At 53.6% G+C, this 27,808-nt stretch overlaps 4 protein-coding genes across 4 annotated transcripts; all 4 read right to left on the bottom strand.

The window, feature by feature from the left end:
* Positions 1-21: 21 nt before the first annotated feature.
* Positions 22-1,998, bottom strand: LOC139082184 (metallothionein-1A-like). Its single transcript, XM_070611906.1, has 3 exons — positions 1,638-1,998; positions 1,011-1,076; positions 22-284 (listed from the first exon to the last, which is right to left on the bottom strand). Exons 1-3 carry the CDS (start codon positions 1,663-1,665, stop codon positions 193-195), a joined length of 186 nt encoding a protein of 61 aa, XP_070468007.1. The 5' UTR covers positions 1,666-1,998; the 3' UTR covers positions 22-192.
* A 1,545-nt stretch (positions 1,999-3,543) lies between these two features.
* Positions 3,544-5,609, bottom strand: LOC103556081 (metallothionein-1A-like). The gene is made up of 3 exons (XM_070611905.1): positions 5,163-5,609; positions 4,540-4,605; positions 3,544-3,804 (listed from the first exon to the last, which is right to left on the bottom strand). The coding sequence occupies exons 1-3, from the start codon at positions 5,188-5,190 to the stop codon at positions 3,713-3,715; spliced, it is 186 nt and encodes a 61-aa protein (XP_070468006.1). The 5' UTR covers positions 5,191-5,609; the 3' UTR covers positions 3,544-3,712.
* A 5,262-nt stretch (positions 5,610-10,871) lies between these two features.
* LOC103564200 (metallothionein-1A) lies at positions 10,872-13,074 on the bottom strand. The gene is made up of 3 exons (XM_008539790.2): positions 12,516-13,074; positions 11,889-11,954; positions 10,872-11,139 (listed from the first exon to the last, which is right to left on the bottom strand). The coding sequence occupies exons 1-3, from the start codon at positions 12,541-12,543 to the stop codon at positions 11,048-11,050; spliced, it is 186 nt and encodes a 61-aa protein (XP_008538012.2). The 5' UTR covers positions 12,544-13,074; the 3' UTR covers positions 10,872-11,047.
* A 3,250-nt stretch (positions 13,075-16,324) lies between these two features.
* LOC103564201 (metallothionein-1B) lies at positions 16,325-17,405 on the bottom strand. Its single transcript, XM_008539791.2, has 3 exons — positions 17,117-17,405; positions 16,753-16,818; positions 16,325-16,552 (listed from the first exon to the last, which is right to left on the bottom strand). Exons 1-3 carry the CDS (start codon positions 17,142-17,144, stop codon positions 16,461-16,463), a joined length of 186 nt encoding a protein of 61 aa, XP_008538013.1. The 5' UTR covers positions 17,145-17,405; the 3' UTR covers positions 16,325-16,460.
* Between the last annotated feature and the right edge of the window lie 10,403 nt (positions 17,406-27,808).

Below are 27,808 nucleotides of genomic sequence, written 5' to 3'. Positions count from 1 at the left end.
CATAAAGAAAAACAAACCACAACAGAGTCAACGACTTTTATTCAAACTCACAAATTTCATAGAGACAGGAAGGTTGTAAAGTCAGGATTGTATCAAAAAGGTTTAAATCTGTAGAGTTGTATGTGTTATTATGTGTACGTGTGTGTGTGTATGTGTTGCTCTGTTTCCTTCGGGAGCAGGCTCTCCCTGACATCAGGCGCAGCAGCTGCACTTGTCCGATGCCCCTTTGCAGACGCAGCCCTGGGCACACCTGGCACAGCCCCTGGGGCAGCAGGAGCAGCAGCCTGGGGAACAGAGGGCAGAGGGAGAAGTCAGAGCAGACGTTACCAGAACCTCCCTTCCCAACAGCAGGCCTGGCACCAGCTCTGCCCCGGCCTTGGGGGACCCTGAGTTTAGGGTGGCATGCTCTGTCCTGAGAGAATAGGTAGAACCTTTGGGTCCTACCCATTAGGAAAAGGCTGCCCTGCACCATCCGAGTCCAGAATAGGCCAGAATGCCTGGAGAGACACTGACAGTATCGGGGGTGAGGGGGGCTGCTCCCCACCTCCAAGACTCCTAAAATTAAGTGAGGGCACTCCTCAAGATCAGAGAGGGGGCAAACCCCTGCCAGAGCAGCGCCCAGGAGGGCCAGGGAAACCTAGGCTGCCTGCACAGGACAGGGCTGCACCACCAGGTCAGAGAAACCACACGTGGTCCCCAAGTTCAGAGGCATAAAGTGCTCAGAAAACTGGAGGGTTCTGAAGGCTGCATCAGGAGACAGGAGACCAAGGCTCTTGTCTGGCTCCATCCTTGACACTATTTGGTGACCTCTCAGGGCTCAGTTTCCCTATTCTAGAATGAGAGGTTGGGGCTCAACCATCTCCAGGGCTCTTGCAGCTCCAATTCTGACTCAGGTGCTGAGGGCAGGGGTGTAGGGAAGAGGGGTCATGGGCCTGTTCCTGTTTGCCGGACTCTGGGCTCCCTGCTCTGCCTCAGCCCCACCCCAGACCCCCAGAAGGGCCCACACTCACTCTTCTTGCAGGAGGTGCATCTGCACTCTTTGCACTTGCAGGAGCCGGCACAGGTGCAGGAGCCACCTGCCAGGAAGGAAAGCCAGGCAGGGAGTCAGGAAGCTGATGCAGACACAGCAGTCGGTCCCCAAACCCTCCGTGTGCCCTCCTCTGTCAGCACAGCCCTAAGAGCTGCTGTCCCACTGTGGGCACATAGAGAGAAGCTCCCCTTCTTTCTTCTGCTGCTGGGAAAGGTAGGTCCTCTCCTGATGTTACTGCACAAGGAGGTTCCCAGGCTCCAGAGCCAGCCCAAGAGACTGGGGCCAGGGCCTTAGGTCCTGCCGCCCGAAGAGGCAACGTCCCCAGCTCCCACCCAGTCCTGGCAGCTCTGAGGCCTGGACACAGCACTGGGTCCCAGCGCAGCAGCTCCCTGACCTCGAGATGCACAGCCTGGAGCCTCAGTACCCTCAACTCTGAGACAGAGGCCCAGGAGCCTGGAAATGCTCTCAGGAGCTTGGCCAGGTGAAAGCACTGCACGTGCTAACTGAAGGAGGCCACCTCAGCTCAGACTCCCTCCTCCACCCCAGGGTGCTGTGTCCTGCGCCTGGGAAAGGTGCATCTTAAGCCTCAGAGCCCGGCGTCCCCTACCTGTGGGGCAGGAGCAGTTGGGGTCCATTTCAAGCTGATGTGAGGGCGGAGGTCCCAAGACAGTAACGAAGATAATAACCGGGCTTAGCGGAAGGCGCGGTGGCGCCCAGGAGCGCCTGTGCTCACTTTATAGGCAGAGCAGGAGGCCCGGGCGCAAAGGCCCCGCCCCGTCCTTGCTCGCCGCCCCTTGGCGAGCGCGCGGCCCCAGCGCCCTAGGCGGGGCTGTGCGCACTGGGCCGGGTGCAGGATGCCCGAGCGCAGCTGGGGCTGGTGCACAGGGCGGCGGCCGGCCGTTTGCTGCCCGATGGCTGGCAGGGGCTTCTGTGACGGGAGGCACATAGTGTCCCAGCCTCCCTGCCGTGTCTTTCGCAATTTTCCCTAGGGGGCAGCCACCCCGCCCCCAAGTGTTCCTGGAACTCAGACCCTGAACTCTGGGTGTCTTCCCCGCCCCAGCCCCCGCGTCATTGTCCTCAGGTTAGCCCTGTCCCGGAGACCGTGTGCAACCCCAGGCTGGCGCTCATGTCTCTGGCTGGATTGGAGCTGGGTGGTTGTGTGCAGAGACAGGTGGTGGATGTGACCCCCACACCCACCCCTCACGGCCAGGAAGTGGCCTAGAGGGCTGTAAATAACGACTCCCTGACACCAACACCCGGGGACTAGGCACAGGCTGGCTTCTGCAATCCCCTCTTCACATAGGGCACCTGTGGGCAAGCATGGCCCACACACAGTTGTCCTGTCTCCTGGCCCGTGTGACTCCTCTTTCTCTTTGATTGAACATCTCAGAGTAATTCCCTGCACAGAGAGCCAGAGGGGCTAACACTTGGCATGAGCTGGCATGAGTTGCAAATCCCTCAATCCCTCACCGCTGCCTAGTAAAGACTACCACGCCCTCCAAACTGTGAAATCCACCACCACTTGCAGGGGTGGACAGGAAGTACTAGATTCATCTGGAACCAGTTCTTGGGTACCTTCTTGCTGAGAAATGGCTGGGCAGTTCCCTCCACAACCCTGGTCACTTTGCCGGTTTCAAGGAGCCGAGGCTGGATTTGGAAGGAGGGACTTCCAAAGATTCAGAGCCACCACAGGAGCTCTCAGGGGATCAGGTGTCCCGTCAGTGGCCCTGGGCAGGGAAGAGGGAGGGTTCCCTGTGGGGATGTCAGGGGCCATGCCATGCACAGTGTGCTGCGTAGCCCACACACAGGGATGTTTGTGAATTATTCCAGTGTTCAAATCACACCTTCCGTGAATAAGTTGCAGCGTTTTTTTGTTTTGTTTTATTGAGGTAACACTTGTTTATAACATTATATAAATTTGGTGTTGAGCAGCATTTCTAAATCTCTGGTTTTATTCTTTGTTCTTCAGTTATTGAAATGATAAGTGTTCACTTTAAAAGTGGGATTTGTATATTGTGTCCTCTTAAAGTTTTTCTTAGGAAGTCATTTTATTTGACCAAAGTTTACATCTCTGTTAGAAAATAAACAGGTCCTTTAACTCAGTGGTTTACCAGCAAGTCCCAAGTAGAAGTCACACGGGGGGGAATGAAGTCCGCCCTCACTGTACTTTGGAGACCTAACATCACCCAGGACTGAGGTTTGGCAGCAGATCCCCAGACAATGAAAATGAGACACTGAGAACTTTCTGTGCCGTCAAGACTTACAGTGAGAATAGAGGGGAACCTGTGTCTCGCCCGTTCCCTTCTGTCACGTGGATGATGTTTCCATTTTTCGCCGAGGAAGTGAAGCTCAGAGAGGGATCCTAACTTGCTTCAGGCACTCGGTTTGTTAGGGGCTAGTCTTTGGGACCAGAACCCAGGTCTCTGCAGTTTCCCACCCTAATTCCCCATCCCAGCCATGGTGGCCACAAAGTCCCTTATTTCCAAGGCACATAAAGGAAAAAGGAGCCAGAATAGAGTCAACAACTTTTATTCAAATTCACAGATTTCGTAGAAACAGGAAGGTTGTAAAAGGTTAGGGTTGTATCAAGAAATGTTTAAAGTAGTAGGGTTGTATGTGTTAGTAGGTGTATGTGTGTGTATGTGTTGCTCTGTTTCCTTCGGGAACAGGCTCTCCCCGACATCAGGCGCAGCAGCTGCACTTGTCCAATGCCCCTTTGCAGACGCAGCCCTGGGCACACCTGGCACAGCCCCCGGGGCAGCAGGAGCAGCAGCCTGGGGAACAGAGGGCAGAGGGAGAAGTCAGAGCAGATGTTACCAGAACCTCCGTTCCCAACAGCAGGCCTGGCACCAGCTCTGCCCTGGGCCTCGGGGGACCCTGAGGTTAGGATGGCATGCTCTGTCCCAAGACAATTGGTAGAAACTTTGAGTAAGGTCCTACCCACTAGGAAAAGGGTGCCCTGCACCATCTGAGTCCTGAATAGGCCAGAATGCCTGGAGAGAAACTCGGCATCAGGAGGCTCGGTGGGGGAGGCCAGCTCCCCACTCCTAAGAATCCTAAAATGAAGTGCGGAAAGTCTTCAAGATCAGAGAGGGGCAAACCCCTGCTAGAGTAGTGCCCAGGAGGGCCAGGGAAACCTAGGCTGCCTGGACAGGACAGGGCTGCACCACCAGGTCAGAGAAACCACACGTGGTCACCAAGTTCAGGGGAATAAAGTGCTCAGAAAACTGGAAGGTTCCAAAGGCTGCATCAGGAGATAGGAGACCTAGGCTCTTGTCTGGCTCCATCCTTGACACTATTTGGTGACCTCTCTGGGCTCAGTTTCCCCATTCCAGAATGAGAGGTTGGGACTCAACCATCTGTAGGGCTCCTGAGCTCTGATTCTGACTCAGGTGCTGAGGGCAGGGGTGTAGGGAAGAAGAGTTATTGGCCTGCTCCTGCCTGCTGAGCTCTGGGCTCCCTGCTCTGCCTCAGCCCCACCCCAGACCCCCAGAAGGGCCCACACTCACTCTTCTTGCAGGAGGTGCATCTGCACTCTTTGCATTTGCAGGAGCCGGCACAGGTGCAGGAGCCACCTGCCAGGAAGGAAAGCCAGGCAGGGAGTCAGGAGCTGATGCAGACACAGCAGTTGGTCCCCAAACCCTCTGTGCGCCCTCCTCTGTCAAGCCCAGCCCTAGGAGCTGCTGTCCCACTGCGGGCACATAGAGAGAAGCCCCCCATCTCTTCCTCTGCTGGGAAAGGTAGGTCCCCCCCTGATGTTGCTCCACAAGGAGGGTCCCAGGCTCCAGAGCCACCCCGAGAGACTGCGGCCACGGCCTTAGGTCCTGCACCCCGAAGAGGCAATGTCCCCAGCTCCCACCCAGTCCTGGCAGCTCTGAGGCCTGGACACAGCACTGGGTCCCAGCGCAGCAGCTCCCTGACCTCGAGATGCACAGCCTGGAGCCTCAGTACCCTCAACTCGAGACAGAGGCCCAGGAGCCTGGAAATGCTCTCAGGAGCTTGGCCAGGTGAAAGCACTGCACGTGCTAACTGAAGGAGGCCACCTCAGCTCAGACTCCCTCCTCCACCCCAGGATGTCTGTCCTGCACCCGGGAAAGGTGCATCCTAAGGCTCAGAGCCCGGCGTCCCCTACCTGTGGGGCAGGAGCAGTTGGGGTCCATTTCAAGCTGACGTGAGGCCGGAGGTACCAAGCTAGCAACGACGATGCACTGGAGTTAGTTGTAGGCGTGGTGGAGCCCAGGAGCACCTGTGCTCACTTTATAGGCAGAGCAGGAGGCCCGGGCGCAAAGGCCCCGCCCCGTCCTTGCTCCCCGCCCCTTGGCGAGCGCGTGGCCTCAGTGCCCTCGGCGGGGCTGTGCGCAACGCGCCGGGTGCAGGATTCCTGAGTGCAGCTGGGCCGGGTGCGCCGCGCGGCCGCCGGCGCTTTGATGCTCTGTGGTGGGCAGGGGCTTCTGTGACGGGCGGCACACCATGTCCCAGCCTCCCTGCCGCCTCTTTCGCAATTTACCCAAGGGGGCAGCCATCCCGCCCCCAAGCGTTCCTGGAACTCAGACCCTGAACTCTAGGCGTCTTCCCCACCCCGCCCCCGCGTCATTGTCCTCAGGTTAGCCCTGTCCCGGAGACCGTGTACAACCCCCGCCTGGCGCTCATGTGTCAGGCTTGGCTGGAGCCGAGAAGTTGTTTGCAGAGACAGCTAGTTGATGTGGCAACCCCTCCTTCACTCCCAGCCCCCACCCTCTTATGGCCGAGGAGTGGTCTGGTGGTCTGTGAACCACAATGCCTGACACCAACATCCATGGACTAGGCACAGGCTTCTGAAATCCCCTCTTCACACAGGGCACCTGTGGGCAAGCGTGGTCCTCGGGGGACCTCGTGGTCCTCAGGGGTCCCTGAGGTTAGGATGGCATGCTGTGTCCTGAGACAATTGGCAGAACCTTTGGCAAAGGTCCTACCCACTAGGAAAAGGCTGCCATGCACCATCTGAGTCCACAACAGGCAGTAAAACCAAGAGAGGCAGTGAAAGGGCCCCTGGGGGAATGGAAGGCCAGCCGCCCAGAACCATCAAATGAAGTGAGGACAGTCCTCAAGGTCAGAGAGGGGGCCAACCCCTGCCAGAGCAGCGCCCAGCAGGCCCAGGGAAGCTCAGGGCTGCCAGCACAGGACACGGCTGCACCAGCAGGTCAGAGAACCACGCCATGGTGACTAGGTCATGGTCATAGTGCTTCAACTCCTGAGAGCATTAAGAAAGCTGTCTCGTGAGGCAGGAGACCCAGCACCAGTACCAGGACTAGCACCATCTGGCCTCAGGTTCCCCGTTCTTGAAGGAAGGCTGGGGCTCAGGCATCTTTATAGCTCTTTCAGCTCTGATCCTGAATCGGTTGCTGAGGGAAGTGGATGCCAGCAAGAGGGCTCCTTGGCTGCTCCTGCCTGCTGAGCTCTGGGCTCCCTGCTCTGCCTCAGCCCCACCCCAGACCCTCAGAAGGGCCCACACTCACTCTTCTTGCAGGAAGTGCATCTGCACTCTTTGCATTTGCAGGAGCCGGCACAGGTGCAGGAGCCACCTGCCAGGAAGGAAAGCCAGTCAGGGTACAGTGAGGCTGACGTAGGAGACACAGCAGTGGGTCCACACATGCTTTCTGCTCAGGGCACGGGCCAGACGGGGGAGCTCCTGTCCCACTCAGGGCAGGTGGAAGTCTCACCCATCATCTCTCCCCACAGGCCAGGATGGCCAAATGCTCTCCTGTGTTGACCCCCCAGGGCCTCATGGCTGAGCCCAGCAGAGGCCATGTCCCCTGCCTCCAACCAGCACAGGCAACTCAGAGGCCTGCACAGAGCACTGGGGTGGGACCCTGAATCCCCCTGAGCACCTGGGTGAGGTGGAGCAGGACAGCCTTGAGCCTCAGGCCCCTCCCCTCTGACATGGAAGCTGGGAAGACGGGAAATGCTCTAAAGGGCGATTCAGGCGCCAGGTCAGGGTGAAAGCACAAGACACACAAACTGAAGGAGTGCACTTCAGTTCAAACTCAAAACACTCCCTCCTCTAACCCCAGAGACACTGTCCCCTGGCTGAGAAAGGGGCATCCTGAGGTCCAGAGCTGGTGATGAAGATTCACTTGGGCTGGTGGACGGCGCGGTAGAGCCTAGGAGCCCGCCTGCTCCCTTTCCAGCCAGAGGCAGCAAAGGCCCCGCCCCGGCCCTTGCTCCCAGCCTGGTGGCGACAGCGGTGCCCCAGCGCCCTCGGCTGGGCTGTGTGCACCGGGCCGGGCGAAGGATGCCTCGGGCGCGGCTGAGCCGGGTGGGCAGGGTGGGGGCCGCCCTCTGGCGCCCATTCGTGCGGAGGGGCTTGTGTGCCTGACATACTTGTTGTCCCAGCCTTCCCTCACCCCCTCTGCCCCATCTCAAGTTTTGGGAGGTGGCAGCGATTCCCGCCCCGAACATTCGTGGAACTCAGACCCTGAGTCCTCGCTGTCTTCCCCAGCCCCAGCCCCAGTGCAATTGTCCTAGGTTCGCCCTTTCCCGGAGCCCGTGTGCAACCACAGCCCGGCACTCATGTCCTTCACTCGGCTGGAGCCAGACAGCAACATGAGGAAGTCGTGTGCAGAGGAACAGCCCACAATGTGACCTTTGCCTGCCATCCCTATTTCTTCTCCCTGTCCCCACGTTGCACCTAGAGCACCTTTTATTTTGTCTGCTGCAACAGGGTGGACACTGACCTCTACCTCTTTCTTTCCTTCCAGTGCCCAGCTGAAGGGATATATGGGCACATGTGTCCGAGTCCTTTCTATAAAACTATCGAGTGCTCCCCATAGCCTGCCAGTACTCCCCACTCCAGACGGTACCCACAGCGTGGGACCCCCCCATGGAGGGCTCACAGTAGGTGACAGGGAGATGACTCTGATAACACAGCAAGAAAAAGGATTGTTTCCCTTCCACCATCCCTAAGAGCACCAGGGCGTTTAGCGTGTGCCAGGCCATGTTTCCATCACTCGTGATTTGCACACTCACAACAACTGGAAAGGAAAACCCTTTTATGCATGAGCCGTTTTTACACTAGGACAACAACACAGCACAGGGAGCCTAAGTGACCGGCCCGAGGTCACACAGCTGGGGACTGATCCACTGAGCTTCCCAAGGGGAAGGGAAGGTCCATGACAAGCAGGCTTTGGTCTGGGTCCGTCTACACCACTCTCTCCTGCTGGACATTTAACAAGAGCCAGCTGCCAGCCCCACCGTGGGCAGCAAGAAAGGGACCCCTCAGTGAAACGTGTATGATTCTCCGGTGATCTTCTATGTCTGGAATAAGACGGACTCTCACTTTCAGTAGAGAGAAAGACTTTTCATACAAGTACGTGAAAGAAAATAGGAACCATTTCAAAGGACAATGTTAAATAAAACATGGTTAGGTTGTAGGAGAAATGGAGATTTCATTCCGTGTCTGAGAAGGCACAGAGAGTTTCCTCACGGCTCTGTGCCCCTTGTGCCCATCACAGTGCTGTGAGAAGAGTGAAGGAGTCTCTCTGATCCCCAGGTCGCATCCTCATGAGATTGATGAGGACAACACAGGACACACAGGAGGCCCCAAGCCCTGGCTGATTTGTCTGGAGATAAATAAATACCACTATGCTGTGCACAATAATAATGCAGTAATACCTGATGTCACAGACCACTCACCCGTGCCAGGCACCTTCCTAAGTCCTTGACTTGTCTTGATTCATTTCATCCTCTAAGAAATATGCTTTCCCCTATTTTGCCCATTTTATCGGGGAGGAGACTGGGCCACAGAGAGGTTGCATCTCAGGGCTTTAAGTGACACAAGTGGGGTTGGCCCTCATGCAGGCAGACTGCAGCATCACGCCCTCCCACCCTCCCCACAACTCCACAGAAAAGACAAGCACACTGAGCACCTGGCCCAGAGGCAGGAGTGGGAAGAGCACTGAGCCGGCAGTGGGATCCCCCTACAGAGCTCTGTGACCCCTCTGGGCTTCAGGTTCCCATCTCTGAACCAAGGGCAAAGGGAGTCCATCTCCAAGGGTCCTTCCAGCTTTGGACTGTGATGGGCACGATGTAGCATCCAGTGACATTGTGATCTGTCAGCTGTGGCCAGGCACCCCTGTAGCACAGCATAGATTCCTTCATCCCTTTATTTTCCAGCTTGGTGAGTTTTGGCAGCTTGCTTGTCCTCTCTGGAAGATGGCAGAGTCACTCCAGCCTCTTCCTCTTTGCTGTCTCAGTCACCTGCTTGTGTGAAAACCTTAAGACTGGAAGAGTGGAAAGGCTTTTGTGTCTGTTCAAATGCTGTGACACTGCCTTGTCTCAGGGGGCTTATTCTAGGTCATCCACACACCCCCTGCCACAAAGTCATTAAATTTCCAATCCATCCTTAACCTCCACCCAGAGTCATGCTTCCAACCAATGAGCCTTTCCCCAAGACGCTGTTGGGATTCAACAGGATTCCGTCTCCAGGAAAGTCCCCGTGATCAGAAGGATATCTAACGGACCCCATGTCTGAAGCCCTAGCGAGGAGCCAGGATGCTGTCTCCTTTAATTCCTCACTGTGACATGTAATCTCCTCTTTAAATGTAAGGAAACTCAGGCTGAGAGAGGTCAAGTGACTTACCCAGGTGGCATGGCCAGGGAGTGGCCTGGTAGTCTGTGAACCAGGACTGCCTGACACCAACACCCATGTACTAGGCACAGGCTGGCTTCTACAATCCCGTCTTCACACAGGGCACCTGTGGGCAAGCGTGGTCCTGCCTCCTGGGCCATGGGACTCGTCTTTCTCTTTGGTTGAACATCGAACAGCAATTCCCTGCACAGAGAGCCAGGGGGCTAACGCTTGGTATGAGTTGCAAATCACTCAACCCCTCACTCCTGCCTAATAAAGACCACCATGCCCTCCAAACTGTGGAATCCACCCCCTCTGCAGGGTGGACAGCAAGTACTTCACCTGGAACCAGTTCTCGGGTACATTCTTGCTGAGAAATGGCTAGGCACTTCCCTCCAAATCCCTGGTCACTTTGCGGGTTTCAAGGAGCCAAGGCTGGATTTGGAAGGAGGGGCCGATCTCAGCCCGACCCAGGGAGGGACTGCCAAAGATTCAGAGCCACCACAGGAGCTCTCAGGGGTGTCCTGTACGTGGCCCTGGGCTAGAAAGTGTGAGGGTTCCCTGTGGGGATGTCAGGGCAGTGCCACTCAAGGCCTGGGTGATCCACACATGGGGGCCTCTGTGAATTGCTTCCAGTGCTCAAATCACACCTTTGATGAACATTAGTACAGCTTTTAAAAATCTCTAATTTTCCTTTTTGTTCTTCATGTATTTATTGAAAATCTGTGTGTCGAATCTAAAAATGGGGTTTGTAGATAGTGTCCTTTTAATGTTTTCCTTAGTAATTCATTTTTTTTTGACCAATCGTTAAATCTGTGTTACAAAAAAAAAGCAGGTCCAATAACACAGTGGTTTAGAAGCAAGCCCCGTGTACAAGCCACAGAATTGGGGAGTTGAACTTTGGAGGCCTAACATCACCCCCGACTGAGGATTGGCGGGGGATCCCCAGAGAACGAAAATGAGACACTGCGAGGTTTCTATGGTCCACATCTACACTGAGAGTAGAGGGGAACTTTGTCCTGTGCCCTTCTGTCATCTGGATGATGCTTCTGTTTTTTGCCGACAAACTGAAGCTCAGAGAGGGATCCTGACTTGATTCAGGCACTTGGTTTCTTAGGGGCTAGTCTTTGGGTCCAGAACACATGTCGCTGTACTTCCAGTCCAATTTGCCACCACAGCTGTGATGGGCATGAAGTCCCTTATTTCCAAGACACACAAAGGAAAACAGAGCCAGAATAGAGTCAACAACGTTTATTGGAATTCACAGATCTCATAGAAACAGGCAAGTTGTGGTAAAAGGTCAGGGTTGTATCAAGAAATGTTTAAAGCAGTAGGGTTGTATGTGTTAGTAGCTGTATGTGTGTGTGTGTGTGTGTGTTGCTGTTCCCATCGGGAGCAGGCTCTCCCTGACATCAGGCGCAGCAGCTGCACTTGTCCGATGCCCCTTTGCAGACGCAGCCCTGGGCACACCTGGCACAGCCCCCGGGGCAGCAGGAGCAGCAGCCTGGGGAACAGAGGGCAGAGGGAGAAGTCAGGGCAGATGTTACCAGAACCTCCCTCCCAACAGCAGCCCTGACACCATTTCTGCCCTGGGCCTCGGGGGACCCTGAGGTTAGGATGGCATGCTCTGTCCTGAGACAATGGGTAGAACCTTTGGGTAAGGTCCTACCCACTAGGAAAAGGGTGCCCTGCACCATCTGAGTCCTGAATAGGCCAGAATGCCTGGAGAGACACTGACAGCATCCAGGGGGTGGAGGGTGGGGGGCAGTCAGGCCAGCTCCCCACCTCCGAGAATCCTAAAATGAAGTGAGGAAAGTCTTCAAGATCAGAGAGGGGCAAACCCCTGCCAGAGCAGCCCCCAAGAGGGCCAGGGAAACCTAGGCTGCCTGCACAGGACAGGGCTGCACCACCAGGTCAGAGAAACCACACGTGGTCCCCAAGTTCAGAGGCATAAAGTGCTCAGAAAACTGGAGGGTTCTGAAGGCTGCATCAGGAGACAGGAGACCTAGGCTCTTGTCTGGCTCCATCCTTGACACTATTTGGTGACCTCTCAGGACTCAGTTTCCCCATTCTAGAATGAGAGGTTGGGGCTCAAGCATCTGTAGGGCTATGGCAACTCCGATTCTGACTCAGAACCATGCTAAGAGCAGGGGTGTAGGGAAGCGGGCTCCTTGGCTAAGCCTGCCTGCTGAGCTCTGGGTTCTGTCTCTGCCTCAGCCCCGCCCCCAGACCCCCAGAAGGGCCCACACTCACTCTTCTTGCAGGAGGTGCATCTGCACTCTTTGCACTTGCAGGAGCCGGCACAGGTGCAGGAGCCACCTGCCAGGAAGGAAAGCCAGGCAGGGAGTCAGGAGCTGATGCAGACACAGCAGTTGGTCCCCAAACCCTCCGTGCGCCCTCCTCTGTCAGGCCCAGACCTGGGAGCTCCTGTCCCACTGCGGGCACATAGAGAGAAGCCCCCCCTTCTCTCTTCTGCTGCTGGGAAAGGTAGGTCCTCTCCTGACATTGCTCCACAAGGAGGGTCCCAGGCTCCAGAGCCACCCCGAGAGACTGGGGCCAGGGCCTTAGATCCTGCACCCCGAAGAGGCAGCTCCCACCCAGTCCTGGCAGCTCTGAGGCCTGGACACAGCACTGGGTCCCAGCGCAGCAGCTCCCTGACCTCGAGATGCACAGCCTGGAGCCTCAGTACCCTCAACTCGAGACAGAGGCCCAGGAGCCTGGAAATGCTCTCAGGAGCTTGGCCATGTGAAAGCACAAGACGTGCTAACTGAAGGAGGTCACCTCAGCTCAGACTCAGAACACTTCCTCTCCTAACCCAAGGACGCTGTCTTCTGTCCCTGGAAAGGGGCATCCTAAGGCCCAGAGCCCAGTGTCTCTTACCAGTGGGGCACGAGCAGTTGGGATCCATTCCGAGCCTTGTTGAGTCCTGAGATCCAAAAGCAGGTCCCAAAGATGCACTTGGACTGTTGGAAGGCGTGGTGGCGTCTAGGCGCCCGCCTGCTGACTTTATAGGCAGAGCAGGAGGCCCGGGCGCAAAGGCCCCGCCCCGTCCTTGCACCCCGCCCCCGGGCGACCGCGCGGCCGCAGCTCCCTCGGCGGGGCTGTGCGCACCGGGACGGGCGCAGGGTTTCCGAGCGGGGCTGAGCTCCGTGCGCAGCGCTGGGTCGATCCTGTGGCGCCGTCCCGCGGTGGGGCTTGTGTGCCAGAGGCCATGCGGTGTCCCAGCCTCCCTGCCCGCCTCGTCCCAATTTTCCCGGGGTGGGCATCCGTCCCGACCCCGAGTGTTCCTGGGCCTCAGCCCCTGAGTCCTCGCCGTCTTCCCCACCCCCAGCCCCTGCACCCTTGGCCTCAGGTTCGCCCTTTCCTGGAGCCCCTGAGCACCCGCAGCCTCGCGGTCGCGGCCCTGGCTTGGCTGCAGCCACGCCGGAGTTGGGTGCACAGACACAACTGAGATGTTCCCTAAGCACGGGATGCCCCCAGGGAAGGCATCGTTTTAGGTGGCAGGCTGACCAGGCATTCAAAGACAAAGCCAGAGGAGTGGGTGTTTCCCTTTGTGCCTTCCTGACAGTCCCCTCACATTGAGTCTGCCAGCCCTTTTTCACCACTTTCCCCATCCGAACCCTAAGAACAGCCCTAAAGGAAAATACTAGTTAGGAGCCCGTTTCCCAAAAGCAAAACGGCACAGAGCACAGAGCACAGACCCAGGGCCACAGTGCTGGGAAGTGGCGCCCAGGATCTGACTCCCGTCAGGTCCCCAGGGGAAGAAAGAGTCCGTGAGGAGGCTTCTCTCTGGCCCAGAGGAGCGTCTGCAGCACTTCCCGACCTTCAAGCTCAATCCTGGGGGGGACAAAAGTGATGCGAAAGAAAGGTAGATGTGATTTTACGGCTCCCTTCCGTGCCTGGAAGTCACCTGATTCTCACTTTCAGTAGTGGTAAAGAGTCTGCTTGTCATAAATATATCTGAGAATACACAAATCATTAAAAAGAAAATGTTAAGCAAAATCCTGGTGCAAGTGACAGCAGAGATGGCAGGCATCCTTCTGTATCTGTTTGGAGGACATGGACTGTCTGGCTCACGGCTGTCTGTCCCTAGTGCCCTTCTCTGTTGTGGGGAGAGAAGATGCCCCTCTCTGGGCAACTGCTCACCTGCTCCCGTGGTTGATGAGGACAATGCAGGACACGGCAACACAGAAACCAAGCCTGGTTTATTTGTCTGGAAGTAGTAAAATGTCTCCTCTGCTCTGAATGATAATAATAAAATAATAGCCAACATCATAGATGACTCCCTGTGTCCCGGGCATCATGCTAAGTTCTTTGCACGTATTCAAGCATTTCATCCTAGGAGCAGGCGCTGTGATGTTGCCCTTCTTCTTTTTTTTTTTTTAAAGGTTTTATTTTTTCCTTTTTCTCCCCAAAGCCCCCCGGTACATAGTTGTATATTTCTCGTTGTGGGTTCTTCTAGTTGTGGTATGTGGGACGCTGCCTCAGCGTGGTCTGATGAGCAGTGCCATGTCCGCACCCAGGATTCGAACCAACGAAACACTGGGATGCCTGCAACGGAGCGCGCGAACTTAACCACTCGGCCACGGGGCCAGCCCCCGATGTTGCCCTTCTTATAGTGAGGGAGACTGAACCTCAGAGAGGTGACTTCATGGGGCTCTAAGTGACACAGGTGGGGTTGGCCCTCACACAGGCAGACTGCTGCATCATGCCCCCCATGCCCCCCATGACTCCACAGGAAAGATGAGCACGCTGAGCACCTGGCCCAGAGGCAGCAGTGGGAAGAGCACTGAGCCGGCAGTGGGATCCCCGTGCAGAGCTCTGTGACCTCTCCAGGCTTCAGGTTCCCATCTCTAAAGCCAGGAGCACAATTGGACCGTCTCTAAGAAGGCTTCCAGCTCTGACCAAGGAGAGGCAGGATGTAAATCCAGTCACAGCATGGTCAGCCACCTGTGGCCAGCCGTAGTATGGGTTCACAACTCTGACTGTGAGCTGTGTGGCCTTGGACAGGTTGCTGAACCTCTCTGGAAGTTGGCACAATCACTCCATCCCCTGGACATTCACTCTCTCCGTGGTCCCTGTGCAGGTCAAATGATGAAGCGTGGGAAAGGCTTCTGTGTCTGTCCAAATGCTGTGGCAGCCTCTTGTCCCGGGGAGTTATTTCAGGTCATCCACACTCCCCTGGCACTGGAACCCCAAGGTTCCAATCCCTCTTTGGCCTCCAACCCATTGTCTTGGTTCCAAACCAATGAGCCTACCTCCAGGGGCTTGTTGGGAGCTGTGAGGATTCCCTCTCCACACTGTCAGGGTGGGGGTGGTAACCATGATGGACGCTGTGTATGAAGCCCGAGCTAGGAGCCAGGCCACTCTCTCCTTTAATCCCCCACAGTGAGATGTCATCTCCTTTATACAAAGGAGGACGTGGAGGCTCAGAGACCATCCACAACTTGCTCAGGTGGCATGGCCAGGGATGGCCTAGTGGGCTGTGAACCAGGACTGCCTGACACCAACACCCATGGGCTTGGCACAGGCTGGCTTCTGAAATCCCCTCTTCACACAGGGCACCTGTGGGCAAGCGTGGTCCTGCCTCCTGGGCCACGGGACTCGTCTTTCTCTTTGATTGAACATCAAACAATAATTCACTCCACAAATAGCCAGGAGCACTAACTGTTGGCGTGAATGACAAGTCATAAATGACTCACTCCTGCCTAATAAAGGCCACCACGCTCTCCAAACTGTAGAAACTCCACCCTGCACAGGCAGACGTGAAGGACTTCATATGGAACCAGTTCTCAGGCCCGCTCCCTCTTGCTGAGAAATGCCTGGGCACTTCCCTCCGCATCCCCAGTCACTTTGTGGGTTTCTAGGAGCCCAGGCTGGATTTGGAAGGAGGGGTTGATCTCAGCCCGACCCAGAGAGGAACTTCCAAAGATCCAGAGCCACCACAGGAGCTCTCAGGGGAGCAGGTGTCGCGTCAGTGGCCCTGGGAAAGGCAGAGGGAGCGTTCCTTATGGGGACATGGGGGCCCATGCCACTCAAAGTGTGTGAGATCTACACAGGGGGGCGTCTGTCAACTGTTTCCAGTGCTCCGTGCACACCTTCAATAAACAATGGTATAGTTCTAAATTCTTTATTTTTCCTGCTATTTTCTTCCTTGCATATTTATTCAAATTTATATATTGAATCAAAAAATGGTATAGTGTACTTTTAAATTTTTCGTAGTAATTAACTTTATTTTACCTAAGTTTATTTAGTCTTTGGAAATAAAAACCACCGATAGAAAATTAATGGCAGCCTTTCACCACAGAAAGTTGGAGAACCTCAGGTAGAGATTCTACTGTCTCGGATTCCACCCTCTTTAGATTCTCTCAGATCTGAAATCCATGAGGAACTGAAGCTGGTATGGAAAATGAGGGAGCGAGAAGTTTGTATGCCATCGACTCCTGACATGAGAAGCGAGGCGACCGTGTATCTACCCAACGCCCTTCTAGCATCCTGCCTAATGCTCTTCCATTTTACAGAAAACGAAGTTCAGGGAGGTACCTGCTTGCTTTAGGGCACTCAGTTGGAGACCTCACATTTCAGTCCACAAGCCAAGTCCCCTCACTAGAAGTCCAGTCTCCTACCCCAGCCCTGGTGGGCATAAAATCCCTTATTCCCGATGCACAGAAAGGAAACCAGAGTCCGAATAAGGTCAATAACTTTTATTGTCATTCACATATTTCATAGAAAAGGGGATGCAGCAATTGGGTCAGCGCTGTGTGAAAAAAAATGCAGGTTTGTACATGTCGCTCTATTTACATGGGGAGCAGGCTCTCCTCAACATCAGGCGCAGCAGCTGCACTTGTCCGATGCCCCTTTGCAGACGCAGCCCTGGGCACACTTGGCACAGCCCACGGGGCAGCAGGAGCAGCAGCCTGGGGAAGAGAGGGTGCCAGAGATGAGCGCTTGGGACAAAAGATCAGTAAGGATTCCCGCCCGCCCAACAGGGGCCATGTGGAGGTGCCGCCTTCCTGGAGAAAGGGGCAACTCCCCGCTTTACACTCTCCGGACGCTGTAGAGGGCTGGGCAGCGGGAGGCGGGGCTGAGGGGTGGATGAAAAGAGGATTCCACTCACTCTTCTTGCAGGAGGCGCATCTGCACTGTTTGCATTTGCAGGAGCCGGCGCAGGTGCAGGATTCACCTGCAAGGAGAAAAGTCGGATCTGAGAAGGGTCCCTTAGACTCGAACGCGGGAAGAGGTGCTAGCAGCCCCGGTTCGAGTCCCAGTTCCAGAAGCCACTCGTGGCAACCTGGGCAAGCCATAAACCCTCCTCTCCTTATCGGTTAAACGGGGCCTCCGATTAACCTAGAGCAGAGGAAGGCACACCAAAACGCTCTGAAAGGGGGCCAACCCTACCCTGATTAGGAAGAGCGGGAAGGGTCAGAAACCGCTTCTCCAGCTCTGCACCCGACTCCCAGTCGCGGCTTAGACATCCTTACCGGCGACGCAGGAGCAGTTGGGGTCCATGGTGCACTGAGGCGGTGGCTGGAGTCCGGAGACAGAGGCACGAGCAACGCTGACCTGGCGGAGGGGTGATGGAGCCGAGAGCGCGGCGGGCGGCCTTTATAGTGGCCGAGCCGGGACGGGTGCAAAAGCCCGCCCCGCCGGGCCGCCTGCACACGCCCCTCGCTGAGTCACCCGCGGCCCGCGGCGCGCCGGGCCGGGCGCACCGGGCTGTGCACACGGGCCGCGGGTTCGCAGACGCCGCCCCACGTGCGCCCGGGGGCCGCCTCGGTGGGGGAAGGGCCGGGCGCAGAGCGCGGACGCCGCGGGCCGGGCTGCCAGGGTGGGTGCCCGGCCCGCCCCCCGCTGCCCTGTACTTGACCCTGAGTGCTTAGAGAGCGGGTGTAAGCGGGTCCTGGGGATCCTGCTCGGATGAAAAATCGATTGGAAGTGAGGACAGATGATAAAAAACTCTTTAGACCTGTCAAGGCTTAAAAATTGTGTAGCATGAGGTTAAGCCCGCTGGGATGGCTGTTGATGACGTATCTATCTATTGTATATCGACTGCCTTAGTGTCCGATTGTATATGGACTGTAGTAAGCGTGCTATGTCCCAGATCTCATATAATGCTGTAACAACCCTGTGAGGTAAGGACTATCCCCTAGTCCCATTTTAAAGAGGAGGAAATGAAGGCCCAGAGAGGTTAAGTAACTTGCCCAAGGTCGCAGAGCTAATGAGGAGCAGAACCTGGTGATCCAAAGCACAGGGTCCAGCAGATGCTGAAGGACGATTAAGGATCAAGGAGCCCCAAGACTTGTGCCCAGGAGACTCATAGCCATGGAGGCACAGGGAAAAGTGATGGCAGGGTCATAGCTAGGATGGAGGGTGCACTCGGGGGCAGGGAGAGCCGAGGAGAGGAGACTCAGACCAGCCTGGGAGAAGGTGGGCGGTGGCCTTGGGCCTGAGAGTGAGGACGTCTTTGCCGGGCGGGGGCGGGGGCGGGGGGAGTTGTATTCCAGCCTGCAGAGGAAGCAGCGGCTGGAAAACTGGCATCGCCCTGGAACATGTGGAAGGGAACCCCCCCAGAACTTTCTCGCCCAGTGGATGCTGGGGGGAAGAGCGGAGGGCGTGCCCAAATTCCTCTCTGGGGAGGCTCATCCTGCTTCCGGCCCGCGGGCGTGTGGCCGCTGTGTAACGGGACCTGGATCGCCGTCGTCGGAACATCCCAAGTGTGTCATCAGCGTAGCTAGGGGAAGGATTACTGGAAGCTTCCTGGGGGAGGTGGCGAGGGGCGTGCTGGTTGCTGCCGCGGGGAGTTGAGTGAGGAGGCGGGCGGAGGACTGGCTGTTCCCGCAGCGTTTATGTAAGGTCCTGTGGAAAGGTCCTCGGAGCTCAGCTCCAACATCACTTCCTCCGGGGAGCCCTTCCTGACCCCACTGCCGGGTCAGGATGCTCTTGGAACGAGCTGGTACACATCCTGTCCTTTTCCTTCCTGGCACTGTCCATGTTTTTAATATGTAAGAACGTGTTCGATTCTTGGATTGAGCTGTGTCCCTCGCCAGCCCAGCCGGCCACTGAAAACCCCAGGAGCAGTCATTGCCCCAGAAAGTGTCTCCAGCCCCTGGCGCAGGGCCAAGTGTGCGGTAGGTGCGAAGGAGGTAATGACGGTAATCCCCTCGTTGTCTCCTCCCTCCCAGCCCCCACCTTCAGTTAGGGCCCATTACAAAATGAAAGTAAAAACACTTTATTTCGGGGGCTGGCCCCGTGGCCGAGTGGTTAAGTCTGTGCACTCCGCTGCAGGCGGCCCAGTGTTTCGTTGGTTCGAATCCTGGGCACGGACATGGCACTGCTCATCAAACCATGCTGAGGCAGCGTCCCACATGCTACAACTAGAAGGACCCACAACGAAGAATATACAACTATGTATTGGGGGGCTTTGGAGAGAAAAAGGAAAAAAAAAAAACACTTTATTTCGCCACTTTGGGACCTGTGTGCTCACTCAAATGAAAACGCCAAGCAGGGCGGGGGAGTTGAGCTATGGGAGGGGCTCAATTCTAATGGTCACTCTGCTACTCACTTGCTGAGTGACCTTGGGTCACTTCTGTGCCAGGCTCCCTCTGAGCCTCCGTCTATTCTGTCAATGATCAGATTATAGTCTGTCAATGATCAGTCTGCCGGATGATCAGATTATACTAGAATTCCAGGGTTGCACACAGACATTCTCGGAGATCTCCCTGTGTCTGGCGGCCTTGTGGCCCGAGGGCGCTGAAGATCCACTCTTTGGGCCAGTTTTGTTTTTGTTATTATTTACATATACACACACATTATATGCAAAACTCCTGGTTTCTAATAAATCAGATGGTTGCTTGTCCACTCTGGGGAAGCAATTCAACTCTGTGAAGAGAGAACAGGGCTTGTTTTTGCCCAGAAAGTTTTAAATCTAGCCCTGGGTTTGGGCCATGTGTGTTGGCAGTAAAATTTGCTTCTGGGCCTCAGCTGTCTCCCTTGAGTCATTTTGACTCTGAGAGGGGAGGGGTGACCAATTAGCAAAGGTGAAGGGGGGGAAGGGGGAGGGGGAGGGGCTGGCTCTAGTCTTGCTCGTGGACGTGCCACTGGGAAGCCTCACTGTCCTTAGGACAGACGTGGAGAGAGAGGACTTTCTCATTCTGCATCCCAGACATGGCAGGGGATGAGGGAGATGAAGCCAAGCAGAATTAGATGAGGAAAAACACCCCCCTGCAAATCTGAGGTGAGTCATCAGTGTGAGGCAGTGAAGTGCCCCAGACTGAATTAATAGAAGTATGCCATCTAGAATGAGGGAGGTGATTTTTCACTCTCCTTTTAACTACTGAGATGGATATTTATAGTTCTGCACCCAGCCATCCATTCATCCTTCCTCTGTGACAGTACCCTTAGTTTTCCTGTGTAGAATCGCTCCTACCCACTGTTTGCCCTTGTGGTTTGTTTGGACTAGGCCCCATCCATGGGCTCCCAGGCCATCCCACTACCCTGGCCACAGTGATTGGCTCTGATTGGACCACCAGCCACAAACCAAAGAGAATCAGTGAAACTTTTGCTGGGAATGCTGGGAAAATGGCAATTACTCTTTCCATCCAGATGTGAAACCAAGAGTATGTGAGGCTGAGTTTCTAAAGCCTTTTGTCTCCATGAGAAGAGCCTGAAAATAAAATTATCACAAAGGAAATGGAGCCTGACAACATCATTGAAACACCTGGATCCAGCTATGCCTGAAGGCATTATGAGTCAGTCATTTCCTTTTTTGTTAAATCATCCTGGATAGAGTCTTAACTGGCACAGTTGGGCAGACCATCCTGAGAGCTGTGTTCATCATTGGGCTTCAACTGTCCAGAAAATGGTTGATCACAATGGTCTTAAGACTCAAAACCCCGTCATGTGAGCAACAGCTGAGGGGGTGGGCAGGCTCGATCTGGAAGAAACAGTTACCTTCAAATATCTGGACAGTGGATGTTTTATAGCTATGCCACAAGTTGCCCAAAACTTAGCAGCTTAAAACAATGACCGTTTATTGTCTCTCCTGGTTTTGTGGGTCAGGAATTCGATCAGGGCTCATTCGGGTGATTCTTTTGTTTCATGTGTCACTGACTGAGGTCACTTGGTGGCACTCAGTTGGATGGGCTGGTCCGGAGGTTGTAAGACAGCTTCACTCACACGGATGGCTGGAGGGCTGAGCTCAGCTGGAACTATTGACTAGAGCCCCCGCATGTGGCCTCTTCAGCATGGTGGCCTCAGGACAATTAGGCTCCTGACATTCAGCTCCGGGCTCCAAAGGGAGAGTGCCAAGAGACAGGTGTGGTGGCTGCAAGTCTCTTACACCCTGGGCCCTGAAACTAGCACGAGTCACTTTCACCCCGTTCTGTTGGTCAAGAGTCACAGAGCCTGCCCAGACTCAAGAGGAGAGGACGAAGACCTCACATCTTGATGAGAGGAGTCAACGAATTTGCAGGCGTCTCTCCTCTGCCACAGTAGTCATGGTGAATAATACTGAGCACCTTCTCTGCACCAGGTCTCGTGCTAAGGGTACACTGAGTTGATTTCACTTCGACCTCAGCACAGCCCCAAAGGCAGATGCTGTTATTATCTCCATCTTCCAGATGAGGCACTGAAGGGTTCCCTGGCCTGCTCAGGGTCACACAGCTGTAAGTGGCAGCGCTGGGATTTGAACCCAGGACATTCTGATTCCACTCCTACATGTTTACGCCCTGCTGAAAAGAAGAAATTAGGCTTGTACTCTGTGGTCCCCGGGGCAGAATCGGGCTGTGGATGGGAGCTTCAGGGATAAAGATTCTGCTCCGGATGGGAAAGGCCTTTCTTGCAATGAGAACTGGTCCCTGGAAGGGATCACCTTGGGAGACAGTTTCTTGTCCCCACAGCAGTGGAAACAGGCTGTGGGTCCCAGCATTAGATGGGGGACAGAAAGAGATTAGGTCGCTGCTCCCTGGGAGATCCTGTGATTCTGTGCTTCTCATCACAAGTACGTCTGTCTGATCTTACTGCTTCCTCCTCCTTCTACTGACTCTGCCTTCATTTGGGGGGTCTATTAGTTATTTATTGCTGGGTAACAAATTACCCCAAAACTCAGCAGCTTAGGACAACACGCGTGTATTATCTCATAGCTTCTGTGGGTCAGGAATCGGGTCAGAGCTTAGCTGGGGCCTCGGGCTCGGGGGTCTCTCACAGACAGCAAGCGAGGTGCCAGCCAGGGCTACAGTCATCTCAAGCGTGAGCTGGGACAGGCTCTGCCTTCAAGCTCCCTCTTGTGGTTGTTGGCAGGTTTGGGTCCCTATGAGCTATTGTGCTGAGGCTTCTGTTGCTCATAAGCCGTTGGCCAGAGGCCTCACTTAGCCCCTTGCCGTGTGGGCCTCTCCACAGAGCATCTCACAACACGGTAGTGATGGAGCAAGAGGGCAAGAGAGAGTGTCAACAAAAGCATGTGCGTGAGACGGAATTGACAGTTTGTAACCTAATCACGGAAGTCACATCCCACCGCTTTTGCAGTAGTCATGAGCCGCATGACAACGTTTCGGTCAATGGTGGACCATATGTATGACAGTGGTCCCATAAGATTAGTACCATACGGCCTAGGTGTGTAGTGGGCTATACCATAAGTGCTCTATGATATTCACACAATGACAAAATCACCTAATAACGCATTTCTCAGAACATATCCCGTCATTAAGTGACGCATGACTGTATTCTATTCATCAGCAGCGAGTCACTAGGTCCAGGCCACGCTCAAGGGGAAGGGATTGCACAGGGCGTCAATAGTGGAGGCTGGGATCACTGAGAGCCATTTGAAAAGTCTGGCTACGTCCGGGGAGGGTAATAGTATGTTGTCTGATTTCAGCCTTAGAATGCTCTCTCTACCCTTCTCTCCCCCTCATCTGTTGGGTCTCAGTTTAAAGGCCATTGTCTCAGAAAGCCTCCCTGGACCCCAAAATAGGCTGAGTCCCTCTGTTAGCAGCCATCGCACCCCTTCCTTGTAGCACTTACTACAATGACAATTACTAGTTCTAAAGCAGCTAATATTTCCATAGCCCATGTCCCGTGCCCAGCCTTTAGTCTTCTGACAGCCTTGTAAGATAGGGACTGCTATCGTCCCCATTTTACAGAGGGAGAAACTGAGGCTCAGAGAGGTTAAGTAACACTGCTCAAAGCCTCTCGCTAGTCAGGCACCAAACCAGGCAGTCTGGCTCCAGAGCCTGTGCACTCAGCCGCCCTGCTGCACAGCCTCTCCCGGCAGCTGGTGCTGTCTATGGTTTTTTGTTTAATCTTTGACTCTCCACCAGGCTGTGGGCTGTGTCTGTTGGGCTCACTGTCCTGGCTCTGGCACCTGGCACCGTGCCCAGCTCACGGTGGGTGCTTAATAATGCAGAGGAACGGAGAGAATCGAATCCTGCCAGCTGCCGGTAAGGAGGCTCCTTGAAGGGCGAGGCCTGCCTGGTGGAGAGCCAGCTTTGAAAGCTTGCACTCGGGGAGAAGCTGAACTCCCTCTGGCGTCACCTCCTCCTTACCAGTCAGGGCTCAACTTCCCTCTTCTGTCCCCAAGAACTTCTGCCCTAGGATCAGGGCATCGCATGCCCTTCTCCAAACACACTTGGCCCTCGATACACCAGGTTTTTCTCCCTCCTTACCATCCCCCAAAGCCCATTTCAAATGCCTCCTCCTCCTCCGAGTCTTCCCGGTCCCCCACCCTGGCAGGGTCTCTCCCTTCTTACGGCACCAGAGCTTTTATCTGTACCGCGCCTCCCTCCCTCGGCCTCAGCCTCCCCGTCGCTAAAATGGGAGGAGCCTGGGTGCCATGGTCTGTGAGTTTCTTCCAGCTCTAAAGCACCCAGGGTTCCATTCCGGATGTTCTTGCCGTGGTTTTACCCTCCCCACCGGTCCCTGAGCTCCCTGAAGGGCAGAGACATTTCTTTTCATCTCTCTTCAGCGTCTAGAACACAGCATGGTGATTTTTAGGCACCCATAAATACTTTTGCGATGAAATGGTTAGGAGGGCTGGGTTGAGATGGCAGACTCAGTGGAGATGTGTGTCTCCTGTGCCTGCTCAAAATCCCATGGAAAGACAGACTCGATCATTAAAAGGCCGAATGATGGAAAGCAATAAAGAATACTACCAGAAAAAGAACGAAGTTGGAGAACCGACACTATCCAATTTCAGAACTTAGGATAAAGCCACAGTGATCAGGACTGTGTGGTGCAGAGAGGCATGCAGACCAACAGCCTCTCTGCTGTTTCTCGTATGCATATCAGACACACTTGGGCCTTAAGACCCACACGCGTGCGCACACACACACACACACACACAGAGGTGTATAAATAATGTGGAGTTTCACTTTCCATTTTTACGCAATTAGGATTATACTATATGTACTGTTCTACACCCTGTTTTTTTTCACTTAGTGATAAGCTTTGGTAGTCCTTCCATAGCAGTACGCAGAGGCTCACATCCTTCTTTTTATCTGGTGTTCATTATGACCACTTTTATACTTCCCTACTGAAGGCTATTTGGCTTGTTTCCAGGCTTCCACTGATACAATGATGATGGTACAGTGCACTTCCTGGGTTGAAGGGATGTACATTTTAAATCTGAGTAACTACTGTTAAAATGCTCCCCAAAATGGCCGTACCAATTTACACTGCCTTCAGCAGGGGACAGGCGTTCGTGACCATTCCCCATCCCTCACTATCAATAAAAAATAACAGTCTTTTACCCTTTTGCCAAACGGGTGGGCAAAATGTTATCCTAAGTTGCATTTCCTTGACAGAAGTGAGGTTGAATATTATTTCCTTCATTCTTTGGCCTTTCGAGTTTATTTTTCCTTGAATTGCTTATTTATATCCTTTGCACAATTTCTAAATTGAGTCTTTCATTTCTTATCAATTTGTAGGAACTATTTACATATTGTAGCTATTGATCTTTTGTCACACACACACATTCTGGCTCTCTTAGTCAGCCATAGCAAAAGGGTGGCTTGAACAACAGAAGTCTGTTTTCTCACTGTTCTGGGGCTAAATGTCCCAGATCAGGGTGCCAGCAGGGTTGGGGTCTGGTGAGAGCCCTCTTCCCGGCTTGTAGGACCCACCATCTCACTGTGCTCACATAACCTCTTCTTTCCACGTGCGTGTGTAGGGGCGAGCAAGAGAGAGCTCACAGGTGTCTCTTCTTATAAGGACACTCATCCTAATCCTACCCTATTAAGGCCCCACCCTTATGATCTCATTTAACCTTAATTACCTCCTAATAGACCCTATCTCCAATTACAGTCCCATGGAGGGGGTGGGGCTTCAACACACGAATTTGAGGGGAGACACAATTCAGTCCACGGCACACTCATATAGTGACTATTTTCTATCACCATTTAGCTTTGTTTATTTTATTTTAAATTATGGTAAAATACCAATAACATAAAATTTACCATCTTGCCCACTTTTAAGTGTACAGTTTGGTAATCTTAAGGATTTTAAAATTGTTGTGCAACCAATCTCCAGAACTCTTTTCATCTTGCAAAACTGAGACTGTACCCATTACACACCCTCCCGGCCCCCTCCCCAGCCTCTGGTAACTACCATTGTCTCATGGATTTGACTGCTCTAGGTACCTCCGCTCAGTGGAATCGTAGGCATTTGTCTTTTTGTGATTGGCTTATTTCCCTCAGCATAATGTCCTCGAAGTTCATCCATGTCGTAGCTTGTGTCAGAATTTCCTCCGTCTGAATGTCTGAATAATATTCCATTGTATGTATATATCACATTTTGTTTATCCATCACGTGTCCATGGGTACCTAGATTGTTTCTACCTTTTGGCTATTCTGAATAACGTTGCTATGCACACGGGTGCACAAACATCTCTTTGAGACTCTGTTTTCAATTCCTTTGGGTATGGTAATTCTATTTTTAACTTTTTGAGGAACCACCATACTGTTTCGATAGTGGCTGCACCATTTTACGTCTCTGCCAACAGTGCACAAGTGTCCCAATTTCTCCACATTCTTGCCAACACTTGTTATTTTCTGGGTTTTTCTGACAATAGTCATCTGTTACGGTCTGAATATTTGCGTCCCCTGGGATCTTTGGGACCCCCCCCCACAGAGCTCCCTAGTCCCTTCTGGTGTGTGAGGATACAATGAGAAGTCTTCCACCCGGAAGAGGGCCCTCACCTGACCCTGCCGGCACCCTCATCTCAGATTTCCAGCCTCCAGAACCGTCAGAAATAAATTTCTGCTGTTTATAAGCCAGCCAGTCTGTGGTATTTTGTTACAGCAGCCCAAAAGGACGAAGACTCTGTCCTAATGCATGTGAGATGATTTAGCTTTGTTTCGATGCCGTTTGTCACACAAAACAAGCCAGAAGGGAGAAAACGAGCATGGTTAGTTTAAGGGCCGAGACTTCAGCCAGACTGCCCGGGTTCAAATCCTGACTCTACCACATTCTAGCTATGTGACCTGTTAAAAACAAGGCAACAAGCCCCAGATGGAGTCCTATGCTAAGCCCCATGTCACCAAACTGAGGCTTAGTTACAGTTTCGGCTCTCCTAGAAATGGAATCTTAAACCAGTCCATCAGGGATCGCCTGAGTGGCACTAGGGAGGTCATCCGCCTGAGGGACCCCTGCCATCCCCTAAAGGAAAGTCACTTGGCAATAATCAATCTGTCTGTTTGGGTTTTTTTTTTGTTTTTTGTTTTTTTTTGCCTATTATAACTTCCTTGTTCTTGCTCCCTTCTGCCTATAAAAGTCTTTCATTTTGTGGGGCTCCTTGGAGCTCCTTCTATCTGCTAGGTTGGATGCTGCCCAATTCGAATCCATTTTTGCTCCAATAAACTCTTAAAAAATTTCAGTATGCCTCAGTTTATCTTTTAACAGACCCCATGCAAATTACCCTAAGCCCTACTGCCCCGTCTGCAAAATGGGAATGGGTATAATAATCATGCCATTCTTCTAGAGTTTAAGGATTAAGTAAAATAATGTACTTAAGAGGATTTAGCACAGATAATCCCACGTTATCAATGTTTTCTTTTCTGTGTCCTATTTAAAAGCGCTCCACCCCAAAGTGAAGAACATTATCCTATTTTCCTCTTCCAAATTCTTTTATAGCTGTGACTTTGCTCCTGGGTATTTAAGTTAGTTGAAAATTATTTTTTATATGATATGCAAAAGGGTAGCTGATTGTCTCCACACTTTTCACTGACTAGTGTATCCTTCTGCCACTGATCTGATCATCTCTTTCCTCCAGCTACACCGGGTCTGTTCTTGGACTCTCCTCTCTGTTCAATCGATCTCTTCCTGAGCCGACACCACTTCCCGGAGCTTTAGAACAAGCAGTGCTGGCAGGCTAGAGCAAGCCTGTTTGCTGTTCCTGTGAAAACTGGCTTGGCTTTTCTTGCACTATATTTTCTAAAATCAGCCTATTAGGTTTAAAAAAAATCCTGGTGGGCTTTTGAATGGACAATCCCCAAAACTAACTTGGAGGAAAACTGACGTGTTTACAGCACTGTGTCTTCCTACCTGGAAACTTTTCTCTTCCAGAATCCTATTTCTTCCCTCCCAGCCAAACCAGGTAGAGCTGAGTGTTCTCTTTCATCCAGGACTGGACCACAACCCCCACGGATAAAAGCTCTTATTATTCTGCTTCCACTTGAAGAAAGAAGGGGCTGGAGACACACTGGCAAATGGGAAGATCTGAAAAGGAGCTAAACAATGTGTTTCGGGGAGACAGGCTATTCAGGGCGGTGACCTTGGAAACGCAGCTGACAATTTGCCAAGACAGGCCCCTGGGCCTCCCGGACAATCCTCTGATGACTCTGAAAACAGGCAGTTTTGCAGGAGCAACTGGACAATTCCAGAAGCCGCAGGCTTCCCCCAACCCCATTGTACAGGTGGAGAAAGAGAGGTTGAGAGGTAGGAGAAAGGGACAAACTTCTATGGGTCTGGTCTCCCCTCTTTCCCCAAGTTGAGCTTGACCTAGCAGGAGGACCAAGTGCCCTCTGAACGTGAGGGGAGGATGCACTCCACCCCAGAGCTCCCTCCCAGCCCCCAAGAGACCAGTGGCCAAGTGTCAGGATTTCGCTTCTCAACTGCGTGGTTCCCTCAGGAGGCACTGCCTACCCACCACGTCCTGCCCCTTTAAGAAGAGACCAGTCCTTGGC

Source organism: Equus przewalskii, chromosome 3 (genome assembly GCF_037783145.1).
Source record: "Equus przewalskii isolate Varuska chromosome 3, EquPr2, whole genome shotgun sequence".
Taxonomy (NCBI): domain Eukaryota; kingdom Metazoa; phylum Chordata; class Mammalia; order Perissodactyla; family Equidae; genus Equus; species Equus przewalskii.
The sequence above is the reverse complement of the archived record's forward strand: the minus strand, read 5'-3'. Positions and strand labels throughout refer to the sequence as shown.